The following is a 27765-nucleotide window of genomic DNA, read 5'->3' on the forward strand; positions in this document are numbered from 1 at the left end:
CCGCTAGATGGTGATGGTTTGATTTTGGACACCAATGCCAGTAATTATGGAATAGGAGCCGTTCTCTCCCAGGTCCAGGAAGGGAAGGAACAGATGTTGGCGTATGGCAGTAGAAGATTGTCCCCCACTGAGCAGATTTACTGTACAACGTGAAGAGAGCTTCTTGCAGTTGTGGCATTCACCTCTCACTTTAGACAGTACCTTCTGGGATGGTTTTTTCAGTGAGGACCGACCATTGCTCTGGTTAATGCGCACGAAGGAACCTGAAAGCCAGCTTGCTCGCTGGCTCGACAAGCTTGCCGAGTACGACTACAAAATAGTGCATCATGTAAATGCTGACAGCATGTCTCGTAGACCTTGCCCAAAGTCCTGTCCCTGTACTATGCCAAACACTGTGCCAGAGAAGAAGCAGTGCCATGACCAAGAAGTTCAGTGTGACCAGGGTTCCCCAGAAAACTGTATGTATGCAACCAACATGCACAGCCAAAGTCTGTAACACAGTAGTGAACCTTTCAGACCTGTTTAGTGGATGGACCATGGAGCATTTAAGAGAAGCACAAATACCTGACCCAGATATTGGACGGGTGCTGAAGTTGAAAGAGCAAGGAGGGGTCCAGCCTAAATGGGCTACAATGTCTCTTTACAGCTCAGCCACTAAGGCGTACTGGACTCAATGGAAAAGACTGCAACCGAGAGAGGGCATCTTGGTTCGCCTTTTCTACTCCCAAGATGGTTCCCAATTTCAGCCGCAAATCATTTTTCCCAGAGAATTCCATGCAGGTGTCATGAAGCAGATGCATGATGGTCCTGTTGGGGAACATTTTGGTGTGGAATTAACTTTGTCTCGTATACAGACCCGATACTACTGGTACAAGATGCGTGAAGACATCACATTTTGGTGTAAGACCTGTACCAGCTGTGCAGCCAGAGCTAGGCCTCCTAAAACTCCACAAGCTCTGATGGGAACTGTTTGTGTTGGAGCACCAATGGAAAGGATTGTCATGGACTTAATGGGTCCACTTAATGAGACTGATAGGTATAAATCGCTACATATCGGTGGTTAAGATTATTTTTCAAAGTGGGTGGAAGCATATCCTGTTTCTGATGATAAGGTGGTGACAGTAGCTGACTCTCTGACCTCCAAGTGGGTATGCAGGTATGACACACCTTATACACTGCACAGTGATCAAGGCTCCAACTTTGAGTCAGGCGTTTTCCAGAGAATGTGTGAACTACTAGGAATCGAGAAGACGATGACCACACCCTTCCGACCCCAATCTGACGGTCAAGAGGAAAGGTTTAATGCCACTCTACAGAAGATCCTGGCCACCACAGCTGAACAGTGCCATTGGGACGGGGATATCATGATTCCTTTTGCTCTTATGGCCTATCATGCCACCAAGCACAGCTCTACGGGAATTACACCTAACATGATGTTCTTTGGGCATGAGATCACAGAGCCCATTGAGGGCCGCCCACCAGATGACGAGTCCTACCTGACCCAGCCTTAGTATGTTGTAAAGCTACAAGAGCAAATGGAGCAAGATCACCGGATAGCTTGTGACGTCCTTGGTCAAGCTTCAGAGCGAGCAAAGAAGCAATATGACAAGAGAGCCCAGCAGTTTCAGTACCAGATTGGTGATGCTGTCTGGTATTTGGTAAAGGACACAAGACGTGTGAAGAATCGGGTTAGCAAATTCCTGCCAGCTTACGATGGGCCATATTTTGTACTGGGTCAGTTGGACGACCTTGTGTACTGCATTAAAAAAAACTCCCAAAACTAAAGCAAAGGTTGTGCACAATGAGCTCAAACATTACAAAGGCCCAAACACCGCTAGACAATGCCTGGGTGTTTAGAGAGGCTGGGGTGAGGGGGCTCCCGAGTGACGCATCCAGTTAAGGCGCTCCGCGCGGAGTGCAGGATGTGCCCTATAGCCTGGAGATCGCAGGTTCAAATCCAGGCTGTCACAGCCGACCGTGGCCGGGAGTTCCTAGGGGGCGACGCACAATTGGCTGAGCGCTGCCCGGGTAGGGAGGGCTTAGGTCGGCAGGGGAATCCACGGCTCACCGCGCATCAGCGACCCCTGTGGCCGATAGGGTGTCTGTGGCTCTGCAGTGGAGCCGCCAGATCTCTGTTGTCCTCCGGCACTATAGGTCTGGTGGCATTACTGTGGATCTGCAGTGCGAAAAATGACGGCTTGGCAGGAGCACGTTTCGGAGGACGCGTGTTTCAGCCTCAGTTTCCTGAGTCGCCGGGGGGGTTGCGAGCGATGAGCCGAGGATACAGATAATAATTGGGCATGCTAAATTGGGGTGAAAACCGGGGTAAAATAATTGGCGACGACTAAATTTTAAAAAAAAAAATTTAAAAAAAAAGAGAGGCTGGGGTGTGGAGCCCAGTAGAAGTTCCACCGCCAATACTAGATCCAGACCCATTAGACACTGACCTGAATCTTTCAAACCTGTTTGACCCACCCGAGGTCTCACATGACCTCCAGCTAGTCCCCCCAGAGATCAGGCTAGTGGGGGTAGTATGATGCTCCTAATAGTACTTCAAAGAAACCCAAGGAGTCAGTTAATAAAGATAAAACAATTGAAGAGCCAACCATTTGTTCAAAATAGATCCAAAAGAAGCAGAAAACCACCTAAAAGATATGGTGATTGGGTGACTGACTGAGTTAAAGTGTCATGTGTGAATGACAAACTGAAAAGAGGATATGAATTTTATTACTGCAGGCATATAGCATGTTCAATGTAATGGTTTCCCCTTTATTTCTGTGTTACAAGTGTTGTATCTGAAAAAAAGAATTAATAGGGGAGGGAAGTGGGATACATAAAAAAAGTGTGCAAATGTATTGATGTGTGTAACTGCAGCTGTATTCTTTAACTGCATGTTTACAATGTTGCCATTTTTATGCATGGTTATGTATACTGTGTTCTAATGGTGTGAGCTGATAAAAAGAAGATCTGTCATTTGTACTAATACAAATAGCATTGCTACTCTACGTCCTGTCCCATACCCCGCGTCTCACCGGACGGGGAGGTGGGACGGGTCTTCTCCTCTCTCCCTCCTTACTCTTTTCTGTCCCCTCTGATCTCACCTCCCTCTCTGTCACTACCTTTGAATTTCATGCAGTCCAACTAACCTCTCCCTGTCAACTCCTGCTCATTGTTTTGTACCGCCCCCCTGGGCCTCTCACTCACTTTCTGGATGAACTCGACTATCTACTCTCCTCCCTCCCCTCTCTGTCTACCCCGACTGTCCTGTTGGGTGACTTCAACATCCATCTCTCCAACCCCAGCCACTCTGCTGGATTCCTCCCTCTCCTTCACTCCTTCGACTTCTGTCTCTCTCCGTCTCCTCCTACCCACAAAGCTGGCCGTCAACTGGACCTCACCTTCTCCAGGGCCTGCTGCCCCTCCAACCTCTCTGTCACCCCCCTGGACCTCTCTGATCACTATTTCATCTCTTTTTCTCTGTCTCTCCCCCCTCTCCCTGCTCCTCCTACCCCCACTGTCACCTCTCGCCGTAACCTCCGCTCTCTCTCCCCCTCTGTCCTTGCCTCCACTGCTCTCTCTCACCTCCCTCCTATCGACTCCTTTTCACAACTCTCCGTAGACTCTGCTACCTCCACCCTCTTCTCCTCACTCACCTCCTCCCTCGACTCCCTCTGTCCCCTCACCTCCCGACCCGCTCGCCCCTCCCCTCCCCATCCCTGGCTCTCCTCTGTGCTCCGCTCGGCAAGAATCACACTGCGATCTGCTGAAAAGAAATGGAAGAGAACCAAACTCCCTGCTGCCCTAGACCTTTACCGCACTCTTCTCTCCTCCTTCTCCTCTACTCTCTCCTCTGCTAAATGTGCTTATTTCCAATCTGTAATCCAAGCCTCCACTAACAACCCACGTAAACTATTCTCTACCTTCTCCTCCCTCCTAAACCCTCCCCCCCCTCCTCCTCCCTCCTCTATCTCCCCTGACGACTTTGCCTCCTTCTTCTCTTCTAAAATCTCAGATATCCGCAAACTCTTTAACACCTCTCCCTCCCCCGCACCCCCTCCTGCTCCAACCCCTACACCCACTACATCCCCTACTAACTCGCCCTCCCTCTCCACCTTCTTGCCCCTCTCAGACTCTGACCTCTCCTCCCTGCTCCAGGGTCACAAACCCACCACGTGTGCCTTGGACCCCCTCCCCACTCACCTCTTTCAAGCTGCTGCTCCTGCTCTACTCCCCTTCATCTCCTCCCTCCTCAACACCTCTCTACTTTCTGGCATCTTCCCCTCTGCCTTCAAAAAAGCCTCGATCACTCCCCTCCTCAAAAAACCTACCCTCGACCCCACCTCCCTCCAGAGCTACCGTCCTGTCTCCCTCCTACCCTTCCTCTCCAAAACCCTCGAGCGGACTGTACACCGCCAGCTCTCTGCTTTCCTGTCCAACCACTCTCTGCTTGACCCTCTCCAATCTGGCTTCCGCTCTGCTCACTCCACTGAAACCGCCCTTCTGTCTGTCACCAACTCACTTAAGTGTGCCCGAGCTGCCTCTCTCTCCTCTGTCCTAATTCTCCTCGACCTCTCTGCTGCCTTTGACACTGTTGATCACTCTATTCTACTATCATCTCTTGCTGACCTGGGGATCTCTGGCACTGCTCTGGCCTGGTTCTCCTCCTACCTCTCCAACCGCACTTACCAGGTAACCTGGCGTGGAGCAACCTCCACACCTCACCCTCTCTTGACTGGAGTCCCCCAAGGGTCAGTCTTGGGTCCTCTCCTGTTCTCTCTCTACACCCGCTCCCTGGGCCCCCTCATCGCATCCTATGGTTTCTCATACCATTTCTATGCTGATGATGCTCAGATTTTCCTCTCCTTCCCCACCTCTGACTCCACCATCTCCTCCCGTATCTCTACCTGTCTGTCTGCTATTTCCTCCTGGATGCACTCGCATCACCTCAAACTCAACCTCTCTAAATCTGACCTCCTTTTCTTTCCCTCCTCCTCCCCCTCCTCTGATCTCTCTATCTCTGTTCCTCTGGAATCTACCACACTCTCTCCCTCTTCCTCAGCTAAGAACCTTGGAGTCACCCTGGACCCCTGCCTCTCTTATTCCCAGCACATCTCCACTCTGGCACGCACTTGCAGATTCTTCCTGAGCAACATCCGAAGAATCCGACCCTTCCTCACCAACTATGCTACCCAGCTCCTGGTCCAGGCCCTGGTACTCTCCCGCCTAGACTACTGCAACTCCCTCCTGGCTGGCCTCCCTGCGTCCGCCACCCGTCCGCTCCAGCTCATCCAGAACTCTGCTGCTCGCCTGGTGTTCTCTCTACCTCGCTTCGCCCACGCTACTCCACTACTCCGCTCGCTCCACTGGCTCCCGATCACCGCTCGCATCCAGTTCAAGACTCTTGTACTAGCCTACAGATGCCTTGATCAGACTGCACCCAGCTACCTCCAGACCCTCATCTCTCCCTACACCCCCACTCGACCTCTCCGCTCCGCCTGCACTAGAAGACTGGCTCTACCTCCGCTACGCTCCCCTGCCTCCCGAGCCCGCTCCTTCTCCACCCTTGCTCCGCAGTGGTGGAACGACCTTCCTACAGATGTCAGGACTGCCCAGTCCCTGACCACATTCCGGCGCCTCCTTAAGACTCACCTCTTCAAACAGCACCTGTAGAACTCCTCTGTTGTATCCTGGGACACTATCACCCTTCATTTAAATATGCTTTATTTTGCTCTTATCTGCCCCCTATTTTACTGCATTTAATCCTGTACCTCAGAATATTGTAATCTGCCAAGTGTTTAATCTGTAGTATTTTGTACTTAATCATATCCTGATGTAACTATCACTACTTAATCATATCCTGATGTAACTTTCACTATTATCTGCTGTATTATTGAATTGTGGTTTGTCACACTTGAGAATTATTGTATTTCTTGTTCTTATTGTATGACTTATATTGTAACACTTGAATGTATTTGTATTTGCTTGCGATTGTAAGTCGCCCTGGATAAGGGCGTCTGCTAAGAAATAAATAATAATAATAATAATAAATTGCATAAACAATGCTGGAACTAATGGAAATGATTTGGTACAATTAAGCTATAAAGTATACTGATTATAATAATGTGTTTGTATTATAATGTAACCTTGTTTCCAAATGCCTAAAAGCTTTCAATAGACACAAGCTTCTGTATCACTATGGACAACTAATGCATCCTACTACAGGACAGCATTGTGAACACTGGATATTTGTTTTTTATTATTTTTTTTGGTTTTTGTTTACATGGACTGTGCAACTGATAGAAGTTTTCTTTCAAGGATATGGATTTTGCCACAGATTTTTGGACTTGTTCTAAGGACTTTATCAGTTTGTATCTTGCATGCCCTGGGTGTGCATGCTGGCAGCTTTTTGATGGACTGTGGACATTGTTACTAAATAGCGGGACAGTCATACGAACTGTTGCAAAGCTTTTCACCAGCTTATACTTTTGCATTTATGACCACTACTGTTAATTCAAGAAACGGATGGGGAAAGGCCTCTTTGGACTGTGCTATGTATTGCCAATGTTTACACATGTTGATCAAAAGTTATGTATTACTGTTTATACCGTGTTCTTGAACCAATTCTAATATGCAGGGCTGGTGTCAGGGGCTGATGACAACCCAGAGTCGGGGTAGTGTTATAAAACTGTGCCTTTAAATGGGGGAATTCTGGGTACAGTGAGGGAGGGGTGCCTGTGTTGTCAGGGAAGTGCTCTGAGTTTTCTCTCGCTCTCTCTCCTGGCCATGCTGTGAGTAAGACACGTGTTGAGCTTGTATTCTCTTGTAATAAACTGCAGATATTTTGTTCTAATTACTACAGTGGTCATTGTTTGTTTCGTATAAGGTGCATCGCCATTATTATTATGTAACTGTTTAGGGGTTTACCCTAGAGCTATGTATGTATATAAACTTGGAGTTTATTCTGCTCTGGCCCTTGGGGCATGTTAGTTTTGCAGGTCCCTAAAGCTGATTATAAGCAGATAATCAGAAAGGTAACAGGCATCTTTCTGCAGTGCTCCCGTGCTGGTGGTGAATACACAGTGATTAGTGACTTGGTGCAGTAGTTGTAATCCAGGTTTTAATGCTGGCATGACAGTGACAGCTCCCGGGTGTTTAGCCGTCTAATAATTACAAATAAACAGTTATAAACATAAACAAAATACAGCACTCACGGTTATCTTATCTCTGTACTCCTTTTACAGGTCAGTCCGTAACCATAACAAAGGAACAGATCGCTCAGCCACACACCCTGATATACCTTCAGTCATGCCCCTTTTGGTACAGAGTGCAATCACGTCTCCTCCAATCCATGACTGCCACCGCAGTAAGGCGCTGACTTCTAGTATTGTGGCTTCGCCCCCTTTTTGGATGTCCGACTTCTGACTGACCCTGGAATGAACTGTCAAACCACCCAGTCCGGGGCACACTGTTCCTGTTATACCGTGTCCTCACAGGTTGGGAGGGAGATTGTTGACTCAGATTCATTCACTCTCTGTCACAGTTACATAATGTAACGTCTTGCTGTAAAGTAAAGGCACGCACACAGGAGACATGCCCCCCTGCTGCTATGCTGTCTCTGCCTGCATTCAGAGCAATATATTGGCTTTTATTACTTTCTGAAAATGAACGAATATCTGAACGAATATTTAAATTGAGCAAATATCCTAAAATGAAAATCCTGTGTTCGTCCCAGCACTAATTATAATACAATCATACAATAGAACAGATTATTCTATAGCACCCGTATCCACAAGTACACTCAGAGGGTCCTCATCTCACTGTACCAGATATATTTACATAGAAGAGACTGTGCATCACGAATGCAACTACTTTAGGCAGCGAGTTCCACAGCCGAGGTGCAAAACGACTATAGGCTCTGCCACCAGTAGACTACAATTCTATCAGTGTTTTTCAAGTACTTCCAGTAGTGATTTTTTATTTCTTGTGCCCAATTATTTTTTAATCTCCACAACAGCTCGGGGAAAAGGTCAGTGCACGTGCCCAACTTTGCACGGTCAGGACCCTGCACTTCCCTGACAGAATGACTCACCTTGCACACAAGGTTGTAGTGCCTTTACTAGGCGGGACTTTAGTGGACCCCTGTCTACTAATTAAAATGACAGCTGTATTTTGATTTGCCACCGTTTTCAACAGGACCCAGAGCTGGATAATTGTAATTTTTTCCTGTCTGTGCATTTCTGCTGTGTGGTATCTGAAATCAGGTGATTTATAATAAAATGTTTAGACCCAACAGGAGTGTATGACAATTCTAAAAAAAAGTGACTTTTAAATGAGTTTCCAAGTGAGTCTGCATTAACTGTATTTCATTTTGGGATTAGGTTGTCTTGAGGCTTTAGCTTTCAAAAGACTCTCTGTAAAGATAAAGATACCATGTATACCAGGTTCAGAAACATGGTGTACAAACTTTTAGTCACGCTCGGTTGCTACATCAAAAAGATGGTCCATTTCTGTGCCCCCTAGTAATACCTGTATACAAACATAAAAGGCCATTCTGAATAGCTAGTTCCAACTTTCGACAAACTGTGCAAACAATGAGAACCATTACTAAAAATAAATATGAAACAATTCCTAAAATGTAATAAAAATGGAGGGAGGAGTGATTAATATCTTACAGTGATTACAAAATCATCTTATCTTGTTCCAACAGAATATGATATTATTGTAATTTTTTTTTTTTAATGTCAAACTTCTGACTTTCCAAAACGGTATTCTCAGTGCCCAAAGGAAGCTGTTTTTAGAGATTCAGGGCATACTTATTACTTAACTGTAGGTATTATGGGACAACACCACCAAAATGTTATTGAAGCACAATGCAAGTATGGCTTTTAAATTATGATACACTTATATCGGAAACTGTATTTAAAATATGTATATGCTATTAGATTGCAACTATTTCTACAGGTGGGTTGAAAGTACAGGGATTTAACTGTGACTTCTGCCATCTTCAGTCACTCTATATCTATTAACACTGTGGGTTCTAGAGAGTTGTCAGCCAATTAAGCTCCTCCTCATGAAAATATTCTCAGTGGGAGGTTTGTTTCAAATAGGACTTGGTTCAAATTGCACAGCTGCTTTAAGAAATTAACCAATAACTAGTGAGTGACACAGGAATGAAACTTCAGTCCTGTCAAAAATGTTCCTGTCCCATCCCATCCCATGAAAGAGTCATCATTTCCAATCCTGTCTCATCCTGTCCTGTCCAAATTTTTCCTGTCCTGTCACCTTTTTTTTTTTAATTCCTGTCCCAACCTGTCCTGTCAAAAAAAATCCCAACCCATCCCTTCCCATGATATACAGAGATCAACTATTGTTTGGAGGTACAGATATTTTTGTATTCATGTATAAAATAAGGGTTTATAGAGTTTTGAATTAAACAATACCGGTATACTACTAGTAATTTGTTTTTAGTTTTTTCAGAAAAAAAATACAGTGCAAGCACAGGGTCTTTATAAGCACAATGTGCAATATAATGATGTAATATATAAATTCAGTAATATAAAAACAACTCTTTAGAGTTTTGTGCGGCAGTTTCAGTTTCTAAACCGGTTACTAAGCAACCCGGCTCAGAGATTTTAGTATGTCAATGCCACAATAAACTGTCAGTGAAATACAGTATTAAGAATCATTAATTCATTAAAAAAAAAAAAAAAAAAAAACACATGGCATTGAAATAATATTTCATACACGTTCAGGGATTATCCATCATTTATTTATTTATAAAAAATCGTAGTATTATACATACGGTACCCCTTCAACGTAGCGACATAGCAGAACCTCTAAAAGTAGCTGCTACTGCCAAATCCTAGCCGTTCGCATTTCTGCATTATCATTAGGGGTAATATTCATAAAAACTGAAAATGTGCACGAAAATACGTATATAGAGAGAGATATGTTAAATACATGCCAGTAGCAATCCGCAGCGTTCGGTTATTCTGCTAGAATCAATAATTCATGGATCAATATTGTTAACTAAATAACTGACATCACTATACAATTCTGGGTAATATGAAATATTTTAAGTATCAATCTATGTTAAAAGTAAGGGTTTTTATTAATCATTCCGTGTTGCCAAGACGCTGATTCTCTGCAGACATCTGCTGTCCTGGTCCGTCCGCGTTGGTGTTGTCGGAGTCTCTCTCCGAGTTTGAACCTTCTGATTCAGAGGCATATGGCTCGAATTTATACGGGAGACAATCCCTGTTTTCTCTCTACATCAGATCCATCACTACATGATTCACATTCATAAGAGGTGTCTGAAACTGATAAAATTAGACTACTCTCACTTTCACTGTCACCGTCATCCATACTGGCAGATGCAAGTAACCTGCGGGTATCTCCCTCTGTGACGTCACAGTCTCCTGGCCCCAAACCAGGAAACAGAGATCGCCCTCTGTGTATTTCTGGGTATTATTTGATTAATTGCAGCGCGATTAAACATAATTTGGTAAAATTAATGTGATTATATGTTCAAGTGAGACCTGTTAATATTATTTATGTTTTTGGTAACAGTCAAGTTCCATGTCATAGGCTCTTATACGACTTTAAAGAGCAAAAAAACACTCTTCCTGTCTGCTGGTGGCAGAGTAGTCCTGTTCCTTCCCATTCCTGGAAGCTTAAATCCCGTTCTTGCCCGTCCTGAGTGCTTTATTATTTTTTTATTTCCCGTTCCCGCCCGTTCCCGTGAGCTTCACTCCTGTACCATCCCATCCCTCAAAATTGTTCCCATACCGTGGGAATTCCGTGGGAGTCCCATCTTCATGTCATTCTCTATCGCTAACTACACAGAGAACAACACGCTATTTGAAACACAAATCAAGTCTGCCCTCTGACTTTTCCTTCCCATCAACGGCTGCTTCAGAGCCCTTACCATTTAATTTGGTTGTTTTCCTAAAGAGCTTTGATTAAAGAGAAAGTGCAGGGGCACTTAAGATCTCGAAGCTTAGAGCAACACAGGGTGAATACTACGTTCAGAATTACCAATCAGAGCCTTTGTGTCTGAGTCAGTTATAAAGTTTTGAATACATGATGTGTTAAGGGTGTAAGGCTGAAAATACAAGGCCAAGAGAGCCACTATCATAAAAAATGTACACTCACTAAACTGTATGCAATTAGTGATAATTCTAGCTGACTGTACTTTATGAAACACTAATCATTATTGCATATGTTTTCTCTCCCTAGTAGATTCTCTTCATTTTGACACAGCCAAATTCAATTTGCAGGCAGGTATTAGGAAATGTGTTTAGATCATTACAAATTAAGAGAGATAATTACAAAAACACTGCTTTTATACAGCTTTAAATTGCCTCGTCTTCGTTCTGATTTTCAGTTCTTTTTTTTCACATTTTTCTTAAGACAAAATTCGGTTTGATTTTGAATTTTAAAAATCATGGTTCATTGGGCTTCAATGTCGCACACACACAAAGAATATGGGGGAATTCAGGCCCTAAATAAAATATTTGAAGCTTTAGATTTAAATACATTTCCATTGAATTACGCTACCTTAAAAAAAGTTAAACCTTTACTCGTTTAACAAAAAAGGATACGGATCATTATTTAAGAAAGTACCCTTGATTTAAATCAATAGCTTCACAACATTAATGAAGCGACTGTTCCGGTTAGTAACACAATTATTTGTCAACATTTTCTGATGAAATCGTGTTTAACTCCAATTTAAAAAAATCTATTCAGGCTTGTAGCAGGGCGATTACCCAGCACATGTGTAAATTAGTGTTGGTGTAATTTTATATGGGGAAATGGGTTTATTGTGTGTCTTTTTGGAGTTGATTTGTGTGATTAAATTATTGTTTACAGGCGGGCGCTCGGTTGAGACTTTGCTGCCTACTGGGTTTGTGTCTGTCCCTTTAAAAACATCCGGTGGGGATCGCTCGGGGCGACTGCAACGCCATGCTCCAGAGGGGAGCTGCGTACACTCGGGAGGAGAGGGTCCGCTCTGCAGGAACGACAGCTACACAATCCTGAAACTGCAAGCGGTGCTTGTGAAGGCAATGCCCAGCCAAGGCCTTATGAAGCAGCAGGAGTCATTGTGTGAATACCGGCTCATAAGTAGGTTAGTTTAGGGGATAGTGATCCCAAGTAATGTATAGCGAGGGTCACGTAGTGTAGCAGGTTCCTGGAGCGGGACGCCTCGTTTATAAGGCTAGCGCTCGCCCTCTGGGGCACCTTTTATTTGTAGTTTTTGTACTGTGTTTTATTTTGCCTTTTGTACAGCTTGCTGTATGTGTCCTCTGTGAGTTACCATCGCTGGTACCGTCACAAGACCTCTTTATTTACTTTCTTTTTGTATAAATAAAACCTGCGCGCCTGTGCTGGCGTTTCAACTCCACCTCCCATGTCTCTCTGTATTAAGCAGCGGTTACCCACACACGTGACACGAGCATCCTGTCACAAGGCTTTTTTTAGGGTTTAACCCTACAATCAGAACTGCAATATACAGTTTGACTATTTTGTACTGTAGTGAAATCCCCTATAATAAGTTAAATGGGTTTAATGACACTGAGTTAACTAAAGCTGTATTTTCACATGCTCGCTTCAGCCAGCCAGCCACCTGTTGCGCATCTAGCCTGGCGTAGTTTATTGGAGCAAAGGGTGTGTAGAAATAGGTGCAAATGATGCCAGGGCCGCACAAGTGAGTGTGTAAAAAACATGGCTAAAACCATTGCTACGTTTCAAAATCAGCATTTCGGAATGTTTTATATTCATTCTTTGGAGACAAAAGTAACTAGATTGGTTTTCATTTTGTTTTGATTACTTTGCTATGTTGTGGTAACTACATCTCTAGCATGTTGCTCAAATTTTTAGGATAATTAAATCACTCACCCTGTCCCAATTAAAGCAGAGACCAAGACTGTTGAGCTGTTCCTTCATGTGTGCAATATTACTGTGGGGGGAGGGGATGAATTAAAACACATTTGTATTACACCTGCCAGGAGGTAAATTCATTCATATGAAACAAGACATGCATTAGTAGACATGCAATGTTTTGCACTAAAGACATATTGAAACGTTTGTTCGTAAATTTACTAAGCTTACTTATGTAATGTAGTGTTATAAAGAGAGCAATACCATTCAAATCTAATCTAATCTAAATTAAATTACAGCCAAACTCTTCTTTTGCATTCACTGTAGCACCATCTCTAAAAGTTACCTTTTCGTCCATTCCTCTGGATCCAAACCACGTTCTATTGCCGCGTTTTCAGCTGGAAGTCCAAATGCATCCCACCCCATCGGATTCAGGACCTGTACCAAAAACAATAGCAGTTTCATTCCACCTGGCAGGATGTTTGTAGTAATCAGAGCTACAAAAATACATAAAGATGTACAGTGATTTAATCACACCTCCTGGTTTGAGTGGGGCATTTGTTTTTCATTTTAACCCACTATTTAGACCACTTCCTTAGTAAATATCTTTGTATTACTGATAATCATCCACTATCAAACATATGCAAATGATTTTGATGAGCTAGTCGTCTTACAAGAGCAGTGAAAATGTTATCCACTTTCTAGGAACGATGGAAGTGGGATATTTTGTGCCCATTAACTCCATTCAGACCCCTTGTTTGTACCCCTTTATGAAGAAATGGATGAATACCTTCTAATTTGGTACCAATGTACTATAAGTTAATACGTTGTTTGTAGGGAGTCTCCTACTGTACTAAGAGATGTCACCTTATACAGACAACAAAACCTGCTCAAACTGTGCAACATGAAGTATCTCATAATACAGTGCATTAACAGTACACTCATAATACAGCATATTAACGGTACATTCTCACAATACCGCATATTAACTGTACATCCACCCATCTGTATATCACACAACATTTGTAAATGTATTGTGAGAACACCAGGTGTTAACCCACATACTGCAAGTCAGACATTTTGATATGCTTTGTCATTATTCTAATACCTCATTTGGCTTTCTCCAAATCTTAAATATCATTTTTTTCATAATCTAATCTGTACATACTGGTGATACACATTACGGGGTTGTCAATTTTTTTTTTTTTCATACTGATGGCTGTAATTCTAAATTTTCAGCCGTGGCAGGAGATGTATGTTATTGGCATACTTGTTTTTATCTGCTGTTCTTAGCATTATACACTGCACATTGTGGATGCCAGGGCTATGCCTTGTCATTAGCCACGACAGTGGAAGTACATAGGCATTCATGCCATGGGATCGTTCCTTAGTTTCCTCTGTGCCACTGTATATTACAGTTATGAAATAAGCCTTAAAATACAGCTTGTAGTGAAGAAAAGGCAATTTGCATTGTATTGTGAATTCTAATATGCACTTAAATCATGTTTCATATACTGTTTGAAAGCTTGTATGATGTGACATTTAAAATACCGAGCTGCCAGCAAGGGAATGCCTGCATGCACACAGCCCAGTAATTTAGTTTGGAATTGTTAGTTCCAGCAAAAACAGATTGCTGTTAAAATAAAACACCACATGCACAATCCAACTAACAAAGAGGCTGTGATTAGGACAGTACTTAATGTGTATCCTTGGAAACAGCAAAGGATGCAATTTCGGCATTAAATACCATATTGGCGTGCTTCAAATCTTGTTAACCTTGAACCTAATGAAGTACTGTACTGAGCTTCCGTAAGATGTTAGGAGTCCTGATTTCTTAATTGGTAAACAGGAACACAATATGAGAGAGACAGAGAGAGAGAGACCAGGGGAACAGGGGCATAACTCAAATTGTGGTTCCTATAGGAAGAAAGACTGAAGTCCCATGCTGTATCATGATTGTCTGTATTTAGATTACATTAAAACAGCAATTAGTTTGTAGAAATATTTCTCAGTATTAATGCAAATCCTGCGTCTTTAAAGCAAGCTGCTATTTCCATTTTTATCCAGGCTTGGCTTTCGTTATGAAGGCTGCAGTTAGCTAGGTACTGATAATTCTGTAATCTACCATAGGCCAAACATCTGGTCGGTCTGTGACTGCAGACCTCGAGCACATAGCAACTGTACATTTTCAGGTCCATTATCATTCAATATTAGAAGGTGGAGATTTGAGAATAAGGGTTTGGAGGTATATAAAATGAGAACCACACCCTACACCACCAGATGCCCTGATTCCACCTGCCAGGTGTAGATAGAGTTTGAAGTACCATTAAGACTAACATCTCTCTGTTTTGTAATTCTGTCACTCGTAGCAGTGTGTATGAGTCAGTTTATGACTATTCTATTTGACTATTCCATTGTTGCTGATGTTGGATTGCCTTGTCAGCCACTTAGACAACAACATTCAGTGACTGCTTGCGTTATCGTGTCAGAACTGGATTCCATCTGCTGAGCTGCAAAACAGAAGGCCCTGGGGTCGAATCTACAGCACCTGACTGCACACAAGCTACAGCAGTGTTTACATCACACCAGCCAGTGGGCAAACTGGTTCATGCGATTGTTATTTTTTTAAATTGGGTGTCTAAGTAGGTAACCCATGGGAGCACGCATCTCTTCTTTAAAAAAACAAACCTTCATGTAAATTGCATAATGTCCCTTGTGAATATCAACTAGGGAGAGAAATAGTTGTAGGACTGATCATTGAGATGGTGGCTATCAACCGGACTGTGACTATAGCCAAAGTAATAATATTAAAGACGCAGGATTTGCATTAATACTGAGAAACGTTTCTACAAACGAATTGCTGTTTTTAATAAGCTCAGCGACACATAAAGCTGTCTTAACAGACTTTAAAGGCCGTATTGCTGTTTAATAATGCAGCCTCCTCATTTGAACAAATGTCAGCCCTTTCGAATATGAGCAGGATTACGCATTTTCGCTTCGTGTGTCTATTTGAAAATGAACACCACATTAGAAAGTTAATCCCAGATAATCTCCAACCAGTCCAGACTAGGAAATGCAACCAAATAAACTTTTATGCACTTTCATTATTTACAAAACAAAATAATCAAAACAAAAACCTAACTCCCCTTGGAGTACTAACTAACTTTTTTCCAGTTCTAACTATACCGGATGGCTAAGCCGTTTACCGGTTACCAAAAAACCCTTGTAGTACAAATAAGCTTCACACAGTCCCTTTCTTTTTTCTCTGACCACACTTACAGGCTTCACTCCAATACCCTCCCCATACTGAGAACACAGGCTTGCTTTTATGCCAAGTGGATATATATATATATATGTGTGTGTGAAAATGAACACCCAGCACAAGCTTTAAAATGTAATTAAAAAAATAAATGAACATTCCCTTGATAACAGAACAGTCTTTTACCAGCTGTGGCAGAGGAGGGGGAGGAAAAGAAAGAAAATGTAGTCCTGGGGTTAACAAAGATAGCAGGACTACAAACCCCAAAAGCCTCTAGGGCTAAAGGGCATTCAGCCTTCAAGGGGAAACACAGTTTTACCTCCGATAGGAATGAGGTGATTATTTAAGTATGTGGGTTGTAGAGGAGTGTTGGTGACTAGAAGAACAGTGGAGTGTTTACAAAAGAAAACAGTGTTTAAAGCAAATAACGGTCTGGAACCTGAGTGCGTTGAAACACCGTGGAACTTCAAGCTGGAACTTGGGTGCGTTGCAATATCTTCTTGCTGTAACTGGACGCCGCCATGTTGTTCACATTTGTCACGGTCACGTTGTCTTCCGCTGTCCCGACGCAATGTAGCTTCCGCCCCACGGTCTGCGTGGCTGTGATGCGTTGACCTTGCATGTGTTTGGTTGACACACCGCCGATGTCACTGCGTAAAGAATTTTCTTTCCTGCCAGCCTTTGCCAGGTGTCCCGCCTTTCCACAAACTCTGCAAGAGTACTCCTTGAAACGGTATTCTCGCACTTGGCGTGTTGTTCCGAGGCATCGGTAACAAACGGCCTGAGACTTGCCCTTCTTCAGATCGGCATGGCCTGTCTTTGACTTTGAGCCTCGGCTGCCAGTGCTGTAAGACGTCGTCAGCTGAATTTGTTTTAAACTAGCCATGGTGCTTTCAAAATTTTTATACATGTCCATGGTTTTCTCCCAGGTAAGTGTTTCCCCATAAGCAGCCCCTAACAGACGACTTCTCAATTCTCTGTTGGTTATTCCGACAATCAGTTGGTCCCTTAACTGCTCGTTTAAAGTAGTCCCAAACTGACATGGTTCAGCAAGTCCACGTAGCGCCACTATGTATTGTGACACGGACTTCGACTACATTTGCTTACGGCTACAAAATGCATATCGATCCGCCACTACATTCCTCTTAGGCTCAAAATGTCCCCGTAGCACCTCCAACAACTCATCTCGTGTCAAATCCAGGGTACATTTTAGAGCAATTAAGTCTTTTAAGAAGGCAAAGTTTTTCGTGACGATTTCAGTGAGAAAAACGGCCTTCTTCCTCTCTGTGGCGATTTCATTTGCTACAAAGAAATTTTCTAGACGTTCCTCAAAATTTGTAAACGTCTCACTTACCTGATCAAATTCCAGTGTCGAGGCTGTATTTCCGAGGTATGCCATTTTCTTCACTTCGATCCAATTTATATTCCGGGTTATTAACAGACCTTTCGCGTAGATCCCATCCTCGTCACCAAACTTCTAAGCATAAGGCTGGTAGGAAGCTGATTGCTTTAGAATAATAACTCCAGGAAAACCAATTAAAAAAGGATGACACTTATTAGCAAAATAATACAGCACAACATCCCTCGCTCAGCTCTCAATCCACTCTGCCCGCTTCTAGTGCGGTGTCACCTTATCTACTGTCCCGGCTAACCAATCACCTTTCAGAACAATTGCTGTTGTTTATTCCTAAATATGGAACTAATGTCATTTAAAGGACTACATATCCCACACTACGTTTGTACAATATCATTTAATGTAGTGTCCATGGCCTATGTGTTAAATCAGATAATAACTGACAGAAACCGATTGTTTTGGATTTTAGACGTCACTGAGGGGTCAAGAAATGCTACAGGTAGCCATGGAAACCTACTTCCGGCATGGGGAAGTGCAGGAGAAATTGTTATATTTATATTGACATAAATAAAAAAAGAAAAATGATACTGCCTGTCTGCCAAAGTACCTCAGACTTCAAAACAATGACAGAGCACTTCAGTCACCCAGTCACTTACTGGCCACTTGAAAGTTCCAGGAGGATGAAAGTCAACTGGCCACCTTGACATGCATATTATTTATTAAATATAGAGCTGTGGTCATTTCTGCCCCGTACCTTCGGTTGCTTTGTACTGCTTCCTGGATGCTGACATCACCACCCACGCCCCTCAAAGCCATCCTTGCCACATATGGTGTCATCGTGGGATAACAGAGCCTGCAGGAGTCAGACCAGGAATACTGCGGGTGCTTTAATTTTTGGTTTGGGGTTTTTTTTTTCTTTTTCTTTTTTTTTTTTTTTTTTTTAAAAAGAGAAAGTATTTTTTTTATTCTTTTGAAAATGGGAAGGCAGCAGCAGCAACCTCCCCAGCGTCCAGCGCACAGAAGGGGGGAGTACGAGCATCCACAGCCCCAGCCTTTTTTGTATCCACCGCAAGGGGGAGACAGCCTGCTGTGCCCATTGTCATCATCAGGGAGAGACATCCCGATGTTCCCGCCGTTGTCTCCAGCGCCCATGAGGGTGCACCACCAAGAGAAACCCAAGAGGGGCCACTGGGATGAATACTTCTGCCTGGTGGAAGCCTCCTGTGAGGAGAGGGGCCATCCCATCATCAACTGCTCCCGGCCCGGAGAGGAGGAGAGACAACCAGAGGGCAGCTGGGAGGCCTACCTCAGCGTTCTCGAGGCCGAGAACCTGTGCTCGGCCTGCGGGGAATTGGGCTACTTTGTGGTCAGCTGCCCCGCCCTCCAGGAACAGGAGGAGAGGGAGCACCACTTCCAAGCGTCACAGGGAGACTACCTGCAGTTCCCACCTCCACCACCAGAGGGAGACTATCTGCACTTCCCACCTCCACCACCAGAGAGAGACTACCTGCAACTCCCACCTCCGCCACCAGAGAGAGACTACTTGCTGCTCCCACCTTCACCACCAAAGGGGGACTACCTGCAGCTCCCACCTCCACCACCAGAGGGAGACTACCTGCAGCTCCCACCTCCACCACCAGAGAGAGACTACCAGCAGCTGCTGCCGTCGTCTTCAGAGGGACCGCTCCTGCCCTGTCCCGCATCGCATGAGGTTGCCACGCCTGCATCGCCTAGGGTTGCCGAGCCTGCAACACCTAAGGCTGCTGAGCCTCCATGTCACCGCCCGGGGAGGGCCGCCTGTCATCGCCCGCGGTGGTGTTAAATCCAGCAGCAGCCTTTCCGCTGCTGGAAAGTCTGGGGCCAGAGCCCCAGAAAAGAGAGCTGCCAGCCACAGAGCACCAGGGCGAGGTGAAGCTCCTGTTGCCACCTTCTTGACCAGGGGCTCCCCTCCCGAGTTCACCGCCCGAGGGTGTGGAGCTGTCGCTGTCGGAGGATCTGGAGCTGAAGCAGGTTGGGGGTCCAGGACCGCTGTCGGCTGGGGTTGCCGTCGCCTGGGGAAGTCTGCACGCCACCGCCAGGGGATGCTGCCTGCGTGCCACTGGCCGGGGTTGCCAGTGTCACACCGCCCAAGTTGCCACTGAGGGACCAGAGGAAGCCTCCGTTCCCACCCCAGAACTTTGAAAAAGACTTCTGGAGTTTTAAGGAGGGAGGTGGCCGTTGGGCATGTGTGCTGTGTGACGGGGTGCCCACCCCTTGTGTATATTTATTTATGTATATGTATTATTTTCATTGGTATTATCATTATTATTATTATTATATGTGTTTATATGCGGGCGGACGAAGGCCGTCCGTCATTGTTATTTGGAACCGGTGAAAAAGCTGGTCTTAATGTTTAGGTGGCGTGGATGGGGTTAAATCCCCATCCCTAAAAACCTTGTGGGAATGTGGCTGGAGCCTTAACCCTTTGCAGTCCTATGTCGGGCCTGGTCTGACATTACAATTTTCCCTTTCCGGTCCGACATCATCAAAAAGGCATCATACACAGGTCCCTAGTCATTTTTTCTCCGGAAAAAGCCGAGAAAAGCTTTTAATGGCCGATAGAAGCCGGAAAAAAAAGGGAGGCGGATCTGAGCAATACATAGTCCCTTCACCACATACATAACACAGACATAAACAAACAAGACAGCTGCTTCCGCATCCAGCGCTCAAAGAAAATTGCGGACATTTGCCAAGCTTTTTGAGATTTATAGTAATAAAATAATGACTTGGATAACATTATTAAGGAGTTTGGTGATAAATCAACTGATCAGGAGATGATTTATCAGTATGCACTTCTATGAAGAGATATGTGATAAATACAGTGTCCTTTTGATATGAAGTGCCTTTTAAACCTGTTTTACTGTGAATAAAATTACTTTTAAACAGCGTGTGTAAAAAAAAAAATCTTTAATAAGGTAATTAAGGCTCCAGCCACAGAATATAAAAGGACCCACTCCGGGCTCATTAAATGGAGAGCTTAGGAGAAAGACGTAAATATAGAGAAAGAGAGAGTGAATGCTACTGCGACTACAGTTGAAAGGTACTCATTTTAGTAACATTTAGTGTTGGTTTGTGTTTGTTTTGCTTTGGCCAATGTGCCCTTTTCTTTGTGTTTGGTAAACGTGTTTGTTATATTATTTAATAAATATATGGCTGCAGCCGTTTCAGCCCCGTACCTTTGGCACCACCCATGGCCCTCAAAGTCATCCCTGCCACAGAGACCTTTCAGGATGTTATGCTAATTAGGAGTCCTTGCACATTTTAAGGGTAAAAAAAAAAAAAGAAGTAAAAGATTCACCCCGGCCAAATATAAAACCGTTTGTTGTTAATCCAAAGCATTTTGTTTCTGCACAGTATGTACACCAACTAAAATAAACTATAAGTCTCAGGAGTATGTGCCCCTTTGATACTCAAAGTCAAGTGTCTGGCAGATTAATAAACAAAACAGTTTATTCAATTAAAGTTTAATCTTTAATGCAATGAGAGTGCAATATACATAGAAGGTGCACAGCTTTGTGAAGTAATTACCAATTCTATTACACTGTGTTGCTTGTGTCACTCATTATAATATTAAACTTTAAGCATTAAATACACCCAAGGCTAAATACTGTAAGACAAAATATATATATTCTTGGATCCTAAAGCAGGAATTTTTTAAGTGGCTATTTAGGAGTGCTCAGGTTTATGGATCCCTGGCCAAACCCCTCCAGACATGGTGCTGATGGCAACAGCTGAACTGTTCATAATTGCTGTTTTTTTTGGGCATGCATGAACACACAATCTCATCTGGCAACCAGCTAGGCTCAAACGCTGGGTGAAGTTTTTGGGGTTTTTTTTTGTTTTTTTTGTTTTTTTTTTTTAACAGTTATATTCTACTCAGTGGGATGTAGCGGAAAACAAACTCTTATGCAAATCAGAAGATCCTTATTAAATGAATGTTTATGTGGGAGATGGCACGTTGTGCATAGGTCAGTTGACAGCTCTGTTGCATGCAAACCCATGCAGAGAGTCGGCTTATCCCCACAGCTACAAACCAATTAGGTTGCATCTGAGGCAAATGATAACAGGTGAAAGGAAGGCAGGATTGTGTAAAGCGTGCACAGCGAGCCTGGCTGCTAGGAGAAGGCAGTGTAGCCAGTGGCAGCTGGTAAATTAGGTACCACCCATCAAGCCTCAACTGCAGCACTGAAACAGAGGGAAATGCTAGTTGGAGGGGTTCCTTGCACTCCCTGAGGGAAAAGAGCTCATTAAAACCCATTTCTCCTGCCTCTGCTCTGTCTTGGGCAACACCACCTGCATCCTCTGCTGTGTTGTTTTCTACAGGAACAATCTCATACAACAACATTAATTCTCTTTCTGTAATTTAAATCTTCCTTCTAGGCTTCTTTTTAAAAGTTTTTCCATATGAAGTTCAGGAGAGTTAGTGTACCGTGCTTTGAAATGGATTCAGAAGCTGCTCCTCACTTCCAGTCGTCTGCCATAGACATATCTAATGAAGACTAGATCAGCCAAAGTGTATTTACGAGTAAGTGCAGGCGCCATCCAGTGAATTGCCAACAAAACTACAGAAGACTTGGCTCTTACTTCCATAAAGACGTTTGCTGGTCTAGGCTAGGTTGCATATATCTCTGGCTGGCAACTAGAGCTAAAGAGCAGAGCCTTGTTACAACGGTTTAAATAACGTACCTGTAATGTTTCTTTTTATTGATAACATCCTGCCAATTTTGTACACTTATAACTTTAAAGTCTGTTTCAAAGCTCTTTTCAAAATGTCTGCTCTAGTGCACTGGGGTTTGAGAACTGTTCTCTAAATCACTGCAGGAAGAGTGATTAAAAAAAAAAAAAAACATAACAAGTGCTCTGGCTTTTCTGTTCCATACCACAAAACAGTTTCACAATGTGGGCAATAATCCTTACACTGTCAGTGCATTAGAGCGGACCTTTTGAAAAGAGCTTTGAAACAAACTTTAAAGTTAAAAAGTGTAAAAAGTGGTCAGGATGCTAACAATGAAAAGAAAAATTACAGGTTCGTTATTTAAACAGTTGTAGCAGCACCTGGGGACATGTAATGCTATCTTTTTCATAACCCCACTACTTACTCTTTAGCACTGACTTAAATACATTAAATAACCAAAGCCATGCCATACCTGATTTCCTCTCATCCTTTGAAAGTGTGCAATCGTGTCACTGATGGTGTACACTCGGACATGGCCCATGTGCAGCTTCCCTGATGGATAGGGGAACATCGACAGCATGTAAAACTTGGGCCGGGATTTCTGAAGAAAAAGATCAGGAAAGCAAATCAGACAGTTTTATACACAAGCAAGATCCATGTTAACCATGAGCAAGAGCAACTTGGCTCAGGTATGAAATACTGTATCACTGCTATCTTAACTCGTGTCCTTCTTCTTGTTAGCATTCACATTCTCAGAAACATCTCTTAGTACAGCTGGCACATCAGAGTATTTCTTACTGATGTATTTCTGACATCCACTCAAGGCAAAGGTGAAGGCAGGTGAATTGTTACACCACAGTGAAACAGCTGTAATTAGGCAGAAGACTCTGAAGTGCTTTAAACTTTTAAAAAGTCACCAGGCTGTGAAGTCTGACACAAAAAAATACATTTAAAGTGAATCAAAACAACAAGAATATATTAGTTAAGATAACTGTGATATTTCATACCGTGATATTTTGTGCCATCTCATAAATTGTTAACTTAGTACTTCCCAATACATGTAAAAGTGCTCCTTTCCTAAAAATGCTGTTAAACTTTTTCATTGATGACATCCATCTAAATTTTCTTCATTGAACAAGCAGAATAACTGAAAGTAGTAACTGACAAAACATGTTTCAGCAGTTTTGCAGGCCAGACCACAGTCACTGTCACATCTCACAAATAAAAGGGAGGAAGGTAACTACAGTACCATAGTGTCTATAGGATGTGGTTGGGATCTAATACAAAAGCAAAATAGTGAGTATTCAAATTATTTGGCTGGAATTTACTGTTAATGTCCTTTTATTTAATCAGTGAATAAGAAGACTGACATATTGACAAGTCACACAAGACCTTGTTATCAGTTAATTAGAGATATACTGGCTACCCTTTTCCTGTCATTGCCAGATGATGAAATACAAGGACATGTTTAGTTGTCCGTTTTGGAAAACAGATAATATTTAAAAGGAGTTTCCTGGAATGACAACAGATGAGCGATTAAATTGTTGTTCTCTGTAGTTTCTTGCTGGTTGCATACCATTAAGATTATTTTATTCCCCTTTGAAAATTTGCCTTTGCCTTTAAATTTGCTTAAAAGCAAGGCCCTTCTAGCAGTTCCTCTTGTGTGTTTCATCAGTTAGGGTTCATTACCAGGCACAGTGAAATCGTGAGCACATTGCCTGACTTTTATCGGATAGACTAAAGATGAATGCAGTAACAACTGGAGAGCTCAGAGTGAGACAGAAACCGAGAACAGTGAACAGCACAAGAATCATCTTTAAATTAACATTAATTTCTGATCTACTCACTGCTTTTTTCTCCAAGTTGTTATTCGCAGAATTCTTTGTCTCAACAATTCTAAAACGAATAACTGCTTACTTAAAAGCCCCCAAATTAAATGTCTGAGTTGTTAAAGACACTTTAACAATAAATAAACTTCTTATAATCATACACAAAACGTATGACTCTCATCCTGTTGCCATTGTTGTAATAAAAGTTCGTACATCTGTTTCCGAAGCCTTGCGCCACTGCTCTTTAATGCGAGGACGCCACCACTTCTCCACCTTGCTCCTGGTCTCTGCTTTGTAGTCTCTCTCCCACACTCCCGTCTCGCTGTATATAGTTCTGCACTGTCCTCGGAGTGTCATCCATGAAACTTCCCACTGCCTCCCCCAGCACAGGGAGCATGGTCCTAGCCTCTGCAGTGCCTGCTGCATTACTCTGGTGTAGGGATCAGATCTCACACCTGCAACACAGCACAAAAGCAAACAAATAAGACAGCACAGAGAAAAAAAGTATTCATTAAAAGTACCCCTTTGATTTCTGGGTGACTCTTTATTAGTTTCCACTAATGTTTACCCTCTGCTGTACTGGACTGTGTTAGTTTTCCAGTTTGTTTGGATTCGCTAAAGGGTCATTTCAGCTCAAATAGACCAACAGGGTTGCTTAATCTCTTAATCCTAATTTTTTTTTTTATTGTTGTAAAGCCATTGAAACACGCATGTTGTGAAGCCTGTGAAACAACATGTGGTGATGCATATCTTTGCATGAATTAAGTGTAAACTGTAGGAACAGATGGAGTCATTGTTGCCAAATGGCTAAACTTCCACAGGTGTGGCCAGCCTTGCATAACCGAATCCTAATCCTCCTACCTACTTGTCTTTCAAAAGACCTCCTAACACATGGGAAAGAGTCTGAGCCACATACGGTAACAACCCACACTCCCCAGACTCTGCTGTATCTCAAGCTATTCAACTTGCAATGCCTGCCTGGAAGAGCCAACAGGTTGCTATGGTTACAGTGTTTGAAACCGACATCTGAAAGGTACTGAAAATAATTCAACAGTGCATTTGTAATATACTGGAAAGAAAGAAAGAAACGTTGCTATTCTCCTAGATTATGAAACCATGCTGGGCTTGATATCATGACTTACTCTGATGCAAGTTCAACATTTGACTTTGTTTTTACTGAAAGGAATACAAAATAAATACAAAAAAATGATATAACCCAAGGCTTTAAAAATATTTTCTGTAGAAACCCTTTTAATAAGGTGAAATAGAGACTTTCTCTAGGTTTTACCAATAGGATGGCAAAATAGACATTAAGACACAACAGAAGTATTTTGATACCTTTTTTTGCGGCAGGTAGCATTGATTACAGTGGAGTTCATCCATTGATACACATTCTGCATGCTGTATCAGGCTACCATACTATGTCATTTCAACACTTTACAGCAACTTACTTACACACTATAAAAAGTGCATTTATTATTTACCAAAGTAATATTAAGGGGTGGAAATCAGCTGCACGACTGCTTAATGTGAGTGATATTAGTGTGATAATAACCAAAGTGATATTATCAGACGCATATTATTGACTGCTATTATTTGTAAACATTCTCTGATGTAAGTGGGTTAAAATGAAGAAAGGAGTCACTGTAGCTGACACTCCTTTAAGTGTTTTCCATGGCTAGTATTTTGACGGTCGTTTTTCACACAGTTTTGTCAGTTGAATTAACTAAAATACTTCTTTGCAAAGTGTGTCACTGTATAGTTACTTCAAATGTACTGCAGTTGCTCACCATATTAGCTCCTGACATGTTACAATACACTGTATTTGCAATTATCCTTCCAGAATCAATTCTACAATTCAGAAACGTATAGGACAACCCTCACATATTTTGCAATTTTGTAGTTACAAAATATATTGATATTAGCCTTATGAGCCATTTTAAATTAGGGTAATTGACCTTATACAGGTTAGGCTGATGTTGGAAATATGTATAGCATTTTTTTTTTTTTTTGAAAACAGGGATGTAACCAGTCTTAAACATCAATTTTATACTCCCTTTGGTGACTGTACACAAAGGTTCAAGCTAATGACCATGGAATAATTTCAGCGTTAAACTGATTTTAATTTCTGGGGCGATTTCAAGGAGGATTTGCACAAAAAAAGGCTAATAATTTGGGACACACAGGTTCCTTACATCCTTGTTGATGAAGACAACTGTCAATATACTGTATATACCACTACTCCACACTCCAATATACCACTACTCCACACTACTGGGCAGCAGTGTGGAGTAGTGGTTAGGGCTCTGGACTCTTGACCAGAGGGTTGTGGGTTCAATCCCAGGTGGGGGACACTGCTGTTGTAGGCTTGAGCAAGGTACTTTACCTAGATTGCTCCAGTAAAAACCCAACTGTATAAATGGGTAATTGTATGTAAAAAATAATGTGGTATCTTGTAACAATTGTAAGTCGCCCTGGATAAGGGCGTCTGCTAAGAAATAAATAATAATAATATTTCAGGAGTGTAGCTGAAGCTCCTTAATTAATACTTATCTAGTGTGGACATGAAAATGCTCATCATGCAGCAGCGTAAAACAGTCAGAAATAAACAACACATGAACCTGGAGCCAAACCCCACAGTACAGAAAAGTTAACCGATTATTAACGATGTTTGGTATTTTATATAACTCATGTTCATTACCACAGTGACATTGCTGGAGTGCGTGAAAATGTAATGAAGCTGCTGCTTCAGATAGTAAATGCAGTAGTTTTATTAAAAACTACCCTGGTAAAAATAAAACCTTCAACTACTATTATTTGGTGTATGTGTGTGTGTGTGTGTGTGTGTGTGTGTATATATATATATATATATATATATATATATATATATATATAATGTGTGTGTGCGTGTGTGTGTCTGTGTGTGTGAAATGTAGGATTCACAACAAGTACACATAGATATCGGAAGCGTAGTTATTGTAATGTTCTTGCTAATTGTACAGTTCCAGTGTAGTAGCTACTTACTTGTGTGCCGCACTGTTGTCGCCGTTCACCTTTTTATTGACAGTGCCTCAGATTAACTTCGTTAAGATTGACCAATCACCCGCTCTATATATATATTATATCTTCATTATTACTGTATTTTAGAAATGTGTCTATGATTTGCAGTACCAACACAATTGAGTCACGGCTCATTCTTTCCTGATGGGCGCCGCCATCTTGTTCAAATAAAGCTTTATTAACTACTTGAACAAAAACATTGCAATCCGATCAGGGCAGGGCGCTGGGTTATACATACAGTACCTCACTATAAATTAAAAAAAGGGCCAGTGGAAAAAAAAAAAAAAGGAAATGCAATTTCAAGTTTGTTTAGCAAAGAAAAGCAACTTAAAAAAAACATACCTGTTATCAAACACAGTCTTTGCATAATAAATAAAAGGAATAAAACAAAGACAATCAAACAAATATAGATGCTGAACACACACATGAGCGTGAAGGTACAAATCAGTCTTGACAGCCTTCAGCGGAATGCTACCATATCAAAATGTTTTTGCTTGTACGTGGTTTTGGGGATCACCCTGTGTGCAGTTATGGTTAGTATCCATTTTTGTTTGTTTGTCTGTTTGTTTTCTCATATGCGTAAATTGTACTGTTGATAATGTTAAGTAAATGATCTGTGTAGAATCTGGCACATATTCCCTGTAATTAAGCTGATCAAGTGTAACTGTGT

General features: G+C 42.4%; 1 protein-coding gene across 1 annotated transcript in view; it reads right to left on the reverse strand.

Moving 5' to 3' along the window:
• Positions 1 to 27281, reverse strand: part of LOC117435282 (leucine--tRNA ligase, mitochondrial-like) — an 86785-nt gene extending 59504 nt beyond the window's left edge. Inside the window, exons 1-5 of the mRNA XM_034058327.3 lie at positions 27060 to 27281; positions 24249 to 24490; positions 22679 to 22807; positions 13226 to 13317; positions 12898 to 12958 (exon numbers count right to left, since the gene is read on the reverse strand). Coding sequence (XP_033914218.3) covers positions 12898 to 12958; positions 13226 to 13317; positions 22679 to 22807; positions 24249 to 24461 — 495 coding nt within the window. The 5' untranslated portion in view covers positions 24462 to 24490; positions 27060 to 27281. The remainder of the gene's footprint in view (positions 1 to 12897; positions 12959 to 13225; positions 13318 to 22678; positions 22808 to 24248; positions 24491 to 27059) is intronic.
• Between the last annotated feature and the right edge of the window lie 484 nt (positions 27282 to 27765).

This window comes from Acipenser ruthenus, chromosome 3 (assembly GCF_902713425.1).
Source record: "Acipenser ruthenus chromosome 3, fAciRut3.2 maternal haplotype, whole genome shotgun sequence".
Lineage (NCBI taxonomy): Eukaryota > Metazoa > Chordata > Actinopteri > Acipenseriformes > Acipenseridae > Acipenser > Acipenser ruthenus.